This window comes from Lipophrys pholis (genome assembly GCF_963383615.2).
Source record: "Lipophrys pholis genome assembly, chromosome: 15".
Taxonomy (NCBI): domain Eukaryota; kingdom Metazoa; phylum Chordata; class Actinopteri; order Blenniiformes; family Blenniidae; genus Lipophrys; species Lipophrys pholis.
In genome coordinates this window covers 17,977,659-17,986,855 of record NC_137642.1, presented here as the reverse complement: position 1 = coordinate 17,986,855, position 9,197 = coordinate 17,977,659, and the positions used below count along the sequence as shown (strand labels likewise).

The 9,197-nt window shown below is 42.6% G+C and overlaps 1 protein-coding gene across 5 annotated transcripts in view; it reads left to right on the top strand.

Annotated features, from left to right (window-relative positions):
- The first annotated feature begins 379 nt into the window (after positions 1-379).
- mymx (myomixer) overlaps positions 380-9,197 on the top strand; it is a 32,012-nt gene continuing 23,194 nt past the window's right edge. For 3 of the 5 annotated variants that reach the window (XM_080481995.1, XM_080481996.1, XM_080481993.1), the window contains exons 1-10: positions 380-1,301; positions 1,984-2,073; positions 3,330-3,473; positions 5,931-6,077; positions 6,581-6,769; positions 7,627-7,713; positions 7,960-8,078; positions 8,264-8,378; positions 8,454-8,531; positions 8,633-8,748. In XM_080481995.1, the coding sequence (XP_080338121.1) occupies positions 798-1,301; positions 1,984-2,073; positions 3,330-3,473; positions 5,931-6,077; positions 6,581-6,769; positions 7,627-7,713; positions 7,960-8,078; positions 8,264-8,378; positions 8,454-8,531; positions 8,633-8,748 (1,589 nt within the window). In that variant the 5' untranslated portion in view covers positions 380-797. The remainder of the gene's footprint in view (positions 1,302-1,983; positions 2,074-3,329; positions 3,474-5,930; positions 6,078-6,580; positions 6,770-7,626; positions 7,714-7,959; positions 8,079-8,263; positions 8,379-8,453; positions 8,532-8,632; positions 8,749-9,197) is intronic. The other 2 variants (XM_080481994.1, XM_080481997.1) reach the window with 2 other exon arrangements.

The window sequence follows — 9,197 nt, the reverse complement described above, 5'->3', positions numbered from 1 at the left end:
GTGTGTTGTGTGAGTGTGATTCAGCTGAGGATATTACCTCATAGAGGATAAGCTGTGACTGAGGGGCTCTGACAGAGGTCTCTCCCTCTGACTCCATTACTCCCGGCCTCTTATCTGGGCTGATTTTCTGTTCGGGTTCAGAGGGGAAGTTTTGACAGCCAGGCTTTACAGCGCCCTCTCCGCTCTGTCGCTCCTGACAGAGAGAGAGAGAGAGAGAGAGAGAGAGAGAGAGAGAGAGAGAGAGAGAGAGAGAGAGAGAGAGAGAGAGAGAGAGAGAGAGAGAGAGAGAGAGAGAGGTGGTGACTTCATTCCCTCTCCAAACCAACCCTCCTCCTGCCCCCTCCTTTCCTGAGCTTTCCTTTTTTTTTTTTTTCTTTTCCTCCAACTTCAGTGTAGCTCAGTCAGGCAGCATGCCAGCAGTTTTCATCTTGCTGCGGTCCCTGGTTATCAGGCTCCTCAGTAGCAGACTGGCAGGCTCAGTGGCACAGTTCCTCAGGAGAAGCCTCTCGACAGGCGCAGCCCACCTTGGCACGGCACTGCGCCACATCTGGGACCGTGTTAGATCCCAGGAGTCCAAGGAAGCCGTCCTGGGCTGTGTGTTATGCATCCTCAACATGCACAAGAAGGTGGAGAACTGAGCTCTCTCCACACTCTGTGTTCAGCCCTCGACCTCCTGCTGAACAGAGACTGCAGAGCTGTCTAGTGAGGAGGGAGTACAAAGGGATGTGACAGACTTTTGTTTGTTTTCTTTCATTTGGACTTTTTGTGATTTTTGTCTCCTCACTGGGACTTTGGTCATGTCGGAAAGTATTGTGAGGAAGGTGCAGCCCTTCACCATTGGGACAAGGCTGTCAGTTCCAGCTGTGCCAAAATGCCAGGAGTTCACAGAGAGTTATCTACCCAGCGAGACTCTGGATAACTGTGTGCTGCAGCACAACCTGAACTCACTCTACCTCAGCCGGTCCCAGGGCTGTACACATGGCCCCTGTCTGGTCTCGCCGATTGTCAAACAGGTCATCCCAGTGAAGCACCACCAGGAGCACATGGCCGCCGAGGACCACCTGAACCAGAACGTCGCGTCTCCGTCCTCCACAGTCTCCAGGTCCATCAAGAAGATCACAATCTCCGGGAGCAAAGACAGGACAGAGGACATGGTGGTGGTGGGACCGGCACAGCTTCCAAAGGCAGGGTCCACATCTGAAAACAACAATAACAACAACAACATCAGCAACACGTCAGAGACACATCTGCCCAGGATTGTGGGAGTGAGCTGTGAGAATAAGCCTAATTCTCAATTTAAGGTACAAAACATAGACAAGCAACTATAATCCAAAATAATATATGTTGTAAAGCAGTGCTGATTTCCTTCATCATGATAAAATAATAACAATGTCATTGTCGATATATCCCTAAAAATACTATTTTTGTTAATGGACACAGATATAAATATTTCAAGTTTATAGAGTAAAAAGAATTATTTGATGACTCAATTTTTTTTTTTATTAATTCCTTTTTGTTATGTTATGTTATGTTATGTTATGTTATGTTATGTTATTTCATTTAATTTTATCTTATTCTTTACAGTTTTCATGTGCCTCCATGCAGAGAAATTAAGCTCACATTTATAATGGAAAGTTGACCCTTACTTTTGATTTACAGCAAAAATGGTCCAGACAGTTTTATTCAGGAGTTATATAACTTCTTATCGAATATTTTTATGACTCATGAAAATACATCCCAACTGAATATAAAATCTTGAAGCGATTAACGAAAATCTGATCTAATGGTGGATTTGTTTGTTTTATTAACTCCAAATATAACAGTTATTGGAGTTAGTCATAAGTACATGCAGAAGCCAGTAACCCTGTAAAAAGGCTAATTATAATGTGCAATGTTCCTGTCTATTTATTTCATTTCTGTCCAGCTTGTTCCACTTTATTATTTTCACTCTTGCCAGAAGCTGATTTCATCTTAATATTTTAGGTTTTACTGAGAAAAGACAGCGGTGATGAAATGCAGCCCACGCAGGGACAGACCTGGATGAAACTGAATGGAGAAAAGTCAGTTCAAAAGGTGAGATCCCAGCTGAGGATCAATGAAAACGTGACGTGTAAAATCCAATACATTTACCAGCTCTAATCTGAGCAGAAAAGTCCACCACGAGCAGGCTTTTTTCGTGCTTATTATTGGCAGGTATATCGATAATGATGCTCTTTTTCCCAGCTTTACTCAGACTGTAGGAAAACAGTTGTTTTGCCGTGATACTTTTTTTTTCTCCAAGCCAGCTGTGTGTTGATTATTCTCTTGGAGTTTAGGGAAATGAAGTCATGCGCTGTGTTCGCCAAACTTAAACTTAAATATTATACATTTGGAGCAACGTTACAACGAGGTGGAAAAACATTTAGGTGAGCAAGGGTGTCTTTGTGTGAACAGCCCACAGACACACAAATCACCCCGTTGTTTCCTACTTTTCAGGAGCACTTTGTCAAAAAAAAAAAAAAAGAAACGCATGCACAGAACATAGACAGTATATTGTGGGATATTGTTTAAAAGTTAGTGGGCTGTTAGATTTGGCCTGGTCCTTGTTGAGGTCATCAGTGTAGGTTGTGCCTGAGGAGCTGTGTTACAGCAGCAGACCTCGCGGAGGCACACTGGAAAACATGAAGTCAGGGAAGATGTTGACAAAAAAAAAAAAAAGAGTCTTGTTGAAGCCCTCATGGACGCAGTCACACAGGTTCAGTTCACAATATGAAACCAAACACGCCAAATCTCTCACATCATTGCTTATTCTGCAGCCAAAACATTTTCTTTTCCTAAAATCCTGTTTTAAACATGTAAGTCGGGCTAAAATTGTCCTAATTGCACACGAAGATGGCGGCACCTTCCCCTGTGCATGCAGGTAAAAGAAAGTGATGTTTATGTGGTGAGCATGAAAGACGTCAGACAATTTAGGATCTGTCCGTTCCTGCTTCCTTCTTGTGCCCAGATGTTTCCTGATTGGAGGGTGGTAGGAATGCTTGTCCATCTTATTATAGCTTTTTTTTTGTTAAACACATATAGTGCTGACAGAGGTTTTTGTTAAGAGGGACTTTGGGGCCAGTCTGGCATGAGTTTTTATTGTCTCTGGATGGTAAACACAAAGGTTTAATCAACATTAGCTCTCCCTGTTATCTGTGAAGTGATTATAGCTGGAGAGCTCTCTCGAAGGGAACCATCTTGAAATCAGTGATTATGAATGGTGAAATTTTTGTGCCACTTTTTTTTCGAGATTGTTGGAATCGGATTTCTGTCACGTTTTCAACACCTTGTCCTCTGGTGTGCTCGCACAGATTTCAGTGGCCAAGTTGCAGAAGAAGGAGCCTCAGAGGACAGAAAGTCATTCACACACACAAAGTGAAGCGTCTGCAGCTGTTCCATCCCAGAGCGACTGCTTCGCTCAGCGCAACTCGCTCTTCGGTAAAGAAGTCCTTCAGGTAAACTGCAGAATGCATGCGCGACATCCACATCAACAGTTTCTCCAGGTTTTTCAGGAGGTTTAACACATGTTTGAACTCGTCATCAAAAGCTGCACTATCCGTAAACAATCTTCCAAATAAAAAAGACATGCTCTTTTTTTTTTTCCCTCTCCAGAAAATGCATATTTAGTTGGCGCAGATGATATGAATCATCTTAAAAATAAACCTTGGCGACAGCTTATCAGAGGGCCTCATCTCTCCTGATGTAAATGCGATGAAGCCGAAGTGAGGTCAATGCAGCGAGCTGCGCTGCCGAGATTGAATCAGTAGGGGAGCTGCCTGTCGCATGACCCGTCGAGGAGAACAAAATATGGACTGGATTTTATTTTGTCCCGAGAACTGTGTGAGCTGTGTTCGGCAGAGGGAAGAGAGGGAGGGGAAACCGCCACAAGCAATTATTTAGGGATGAGATCATTGTTTGGCTCCATCTCTTCACGCCTATGGCCCAGGGAGACTCAGCCAAGCAGCACAACTGGTTGTGTTATCTCAACACGGCGTCCACCCCGCCGCACAAGGACCATTTTTCAAGAAGTTCGACTCGGGGACATTTTGTCCAGTTCTTGGCGGGGTCATTGGGCCTCTGTTGTGCAGCTTGTTTACTTAAAGAGAAGCAAAAAAAATAAATAAATCAACTTAAGGAACTTTGGCTGTATTTGCATTTCTAAAAAAAATATCTCCATTGCATGTTGCTAACGGCAACAAGCAATTTTAAGAAAAGCTTCGATTTTGTACTTTTCCCTTTTTAAGAATAGGCTTTAAATACGTAGTTTTGCTGCCATTCGCCAGGCTTGTTTTATGGTGAATTGGTTGACTGCTTTCGCTGATGAAAATGTGTTATTATAGTATTAGATTGCTATGAAAGTGGAAGTTGGCTTTTCAGTGAGGGACTTTTAACGGCCTCGAATGGCTCAAGCGAGAAGAGCAAAACAGGTCACCACATGGAGAAGCATGGTTCTGTTGAGAGCCATCTGTCTCCAAGGCTGCTCTGCAAAATATCTCGCCTTTCACCATTTCATTTGCACGATAGAGGAAGTAGAGCGAGTTCAATTCCCGCTGTATCTCTGTGGCCAAATTACATTGTGAAACAGGGTGAAAAAGTGGCAAAAAGTTTTACAGAGACTCAATACATGTGTGATCTGTCTCCATTATCCCTTAAAACAGAATAAAAAAAAAAGAATTAATTCAAAGATTTTTTTCATTTCACTAAACTTTACAAGATCTGTTCTGGCTTGCATTAATTAGCTGCCTCCTCTTTGAGGCGAGACTGAGGCCCAACTGTACACTTTGATAAACAGGCCATTGTTGTTGAGAGCGTACAGGAAGAAACAAGGGAATCGTAGACTTCCTGTATGAGGTCATTATAATGCCATGGGAGCCAGTGTGAGAAGATAGGGGCAGGCCTGTTTTGTCAAAGCTTTTTTCCTTCTGTTCAACACAGAAATACCTCTGCCGCCTCGGGGGCCTTGTAAAGTTAATGACCTGAGTCTCAGGGGAGAGGTGACTTCACATTTTAATCAAGACCAAAAAGCTGTTTGGTGGCTCTGTCATGCACATAAGGAGCAGGGTCACTATAGGGGTTGCGTCACTCCTATGAAATTCCTTCAAGAAATACCATTTTCTTATAATATCCAGTTCTGTGATTTATTCTGCTTATTAAGGATCAGCCTGACAAGCAAAAACAAGATGTGATTGGGGAATTCTTTTACTTTCTGGTTTGTCAATAACTTCCAGGCTGTGTTTGTTTTTGACACAAAGCAAACATGTGCTTTGTAACACTTTCTGATATCGGCCACCTGCTTGGGCCTGTTCACTTCCTACAAAAGTTTGCCAAAAGAGGCAGCTCTTCAACACAAATGTCTTATGCAACAGAGCCTTTCCACTTGCCAAGAGAAACTTCTGCTCTGCATAACATAACACTGAAGAACAAAGATGTGTTCTCGGTGAGCTTGATTCTCCACCCTGCTCCCAGGCAGGAAAGAAAATGAGGCTCGTTTGCTGGATGATTAGAATAAGACACTGACTGCCCTTTTTTTTCAGTCTCCTGTCAAACCCACTAAGATTTTTTTTTTTTTTGAAAGTGTGGAACTTACCAATATAAATTGTGTTTAAAACATTGCAGCAAAAAAATGTATAATAATTTCAGCATTTCGGTGTGAATATATTGCAAGTTCATCTAGCTGTTGAGCCCATGTTATTCACATGCAGAGGACTGTGTGTGGTATCAGCTTTCAGTAATATGTGCGTTATTATCAGTTATTATCACATATTACACGTCAAAGCTCTGCTTTACTCATTTAGCACATCAGCTCTTAAAGGTTAAGGATTTAGATCAATACAGAGACACAGTAGATGGTAGTGTAAGTTGTGAAGCAAATCTTATTTACATTTCCATCTGTGTGACTGTTTTTGCTGTAGGCAGAGGCATGGATCAAAGGAAAGCTGCAGGATTTAAAGGATGGGTGCAACGTTCAGTGCTGCCCCCTGCAGGACTGGGAGGAAGCTTCACAGACTCTCCAAAGAGACCTCAAAGACTTTGAGAACACCTTAATTCAACTCAATCAGGTGATAAAACGATTCAGAGCAAGCCCCAGCCTGAAGTGATATCTTACAATGTCCAGACTGAACGCAGCGTGTTTCCACACGCGGAAAATGTAATGTTTATTTTAACTTTGAAGACATAATGGAGATCTGAATGCAACCATTATTCACCGACTGCAGTGCAAAAAGCGTCTGTCTGATCACATAACACATAATGTAATGGTCCTGCAGACAGTTCCAGGCTGCAGAAAAGCAGACCCTCGCGGTTCCACAGCTCTGTCAAGCCCGTTTATACAATCTCCCTCAGGAAAAAAATGTCTTGAAGTCAAATGTAGGCCTGAATTAGCGCGCCTCAAAATTTGGACGCTCCAGGAATGGCTGAGGAAGAAAAGGGGGATTTATCAAACATTCATCAAATCTTGAAGATGTCAAATATGTTCTTCCACTATTGTGTTTTAGTCTCTGTGGAAAAACAAAACAAAACAAAAAAGCTCAAGTGAACTTTGGATGAATTTATATTTCCCAAGATGGGCGAGCAATTAATCTGCAAGCTGAACCCCACATCTGATCTGGTGAAGAAGCAGCTGAGCCAGCTCAGAGACCAATGGCAGACCCTGAAACAAGCAGCAACCCAGACCAGGACCCAGAGTGGAGCCAAGTGCCTGCAGGAGTTCAACAAAAAGGTGGACCAGCTGGAGGCATGGATTACAAAGAAGGTACAAATCAGTCATGTCTCCTTTTATTTGCATGACAAGCCTATAATAAATACTTGTTTTTAATACCGATACATGATACCTTTTCTCCTAGTTACTTCATTTCTTACTTGTCAGATTAAACTCTTATCTGAAGAGGGTGACACACTTCTCTTTATGAAGGTTTTTTTTTTTTTTATACATCTTCTTTGAATTAATGTCCTCATTTACACATTCGTTGTTTTTTCCCTCATTTCTACATGACCTCTCTCCATCTATTTAGGCAGAAAAGTCAGATTAAAAACAAAACTGAATTAACTGAACTCGCCCACATTGACAATTATACCAGAGCAGTTTGCCCACAGGCCAGCCTGATTCTACAGACAGCTCTAATCAACAGTTGTCAAGATAATTGGCACAAAAACAGCACTTGCTAATGCAGGAAATTAGCTCACTATCCCGAAGACATCTCTTGTTTGTGTATATCCACCAGTGTAAAACATCTGCCCGTCATTATCAACAAGCAATCATGTGGTGCATTTCGACCCGTGTGTTTATCTCTGTGCTCATGCTGCGTCTGGCACCAGGGAAACTAATGATTAATAACGGACCTGTGGGAGCGTAATGGAGGATGTTGCTTATGACGTCTATAAAACATCCCTACTCGGAGGAGACGTATTCTCCATTTAGTTGCACTCATTCTTCAGTCTATGCATTAGGATCGAGTTCAAAGTTTCCCTCCTGCTGCTGAGGGCTATTTCTGTTTAGTGTCTTCGTTGGTAGCAGGACTAATGTGGCTTAATCCCAGCGCCTCTGAAAAGAAATAATGATCGCGTTCCTAACAAATGGGGGTTGTAAACACTAACTTTTATGTGTGCCAGCAGGAAGAGGAGCAGTCTCTGGTGAATGTCTTGCGGGACAATGTTGACAAAATGCAGCTGACCAGGAGAATTTTGGATCTTAAACAGGTGACTACTGCAAGGGATCATGCAGAAAACCCATTAATAATTGAGAAGATGCTGCTAAAATAGTTTATGTTTAAAACGACATTTTTGATGTTATAATGTAAACATTTCCACATGTTAACGCTTTCATTTACAATTTCGTGGAGACTTCCTGGTCGTTTATCTATGGCTGACTGTAATTTGTCTCCCAGCATGAATGTAAAGACAGCTGAGGTCATAGTTGGATCGTGTTCCCCCGTTTTCCTGCAGGATGAGCAGCTACACAGAAACCTCCACGAGGAGATCAACAACTTGGCCCTCAAACTGGAGAAACAAGGGAAGACAGATGGCAAAAACATCTCCAGCAGGAGGAAACACATCAATAAAATGTACAGTTTGTCCCTTAAGTTGAACTGGAAAAGTTGTGTGACGCATTTTCAATCTGGAGATTAATTGAAATTTGAACTTGTGTGCGTGTGTGTGTGTGTGTGTGTGTGTGTGTGTGTGTGTGTGTGTGTGTGTGTGTGTGTGTGTGTGTGTGTGTGTGTGTGTGTGTGTGTGTGTGTGTGTGTAGGTGGCTGAAGGTCCAATCCCATTTGAAAAACTACCATGAAAATCTTCATGTGGCGCTGGAAGTGTCCTCGCTTTACCAGCAGGCTGATAATATACTCTTCGCTATTGACAACATGGTAAGATTGTCTGAGAACTTTATTATATGTGTTCTTCAATCATACCTGAGTTTTAAATGTAGATTCCATTTTCAGAAGAAAAGCATATGTGCATCCAAAGAGCCGGACGGCTTCGGAGACAGAGAGATGCGAGACATTGCCAGTCAAATCATGGTGAGAGTTGGCGGTTCACTTAAAGCTGCAGTGCTTGGCCACATCTTGAAAGTGTGTTGCAGAAGCCTGCTTCGCCTAACCTGCTGGTCTGTGTGTGGTAGATGCTCGATGTGAGTGTGTCCCAGATGTCTAATCTCCATCCTGCCCTGGCTGCCAGCGTTGCGCAGAAGCAGAGCGAGGTGAAGGACTGCTGGACGCTTCTTCAGAAGGTTTACAGGTACGCCAGAGAGCCAAGGATACCACAGACAGCTCTGGTGGCCCTCACTGAAAGCCTCATTTCACACCGTAATTGGTGCTTAGCAGGTTTCCACTCAGCTGGAACTGTATTTTTCCTGGTAATACTTTACTGGTAGCTTACATTAAAAGTATGCACTGGCAAAACTGAGAAGTGTCATCATTGAAAATGAGCTTAAGATGAAGAGTTATTTTTTTTCTGTCTTTCTTGATTAGCTTTATTTAATCTGGGCTTGAATCTGTCAAAGTGTATAACCAAACTGAAGGACTGGCCAGTCTCTACGTCTGGAGAAAAAAAAAACCCCTTTAGTATCACTCGCCACCCACCTTTTGGTCTATAATGGACAGTTTTCTGTACTGCTTTGGAATTTGGATAGCAGAGAAAGGTGAATAATACTTCGGCAATGTGTCAAATTGGCAACACGCTGTGTT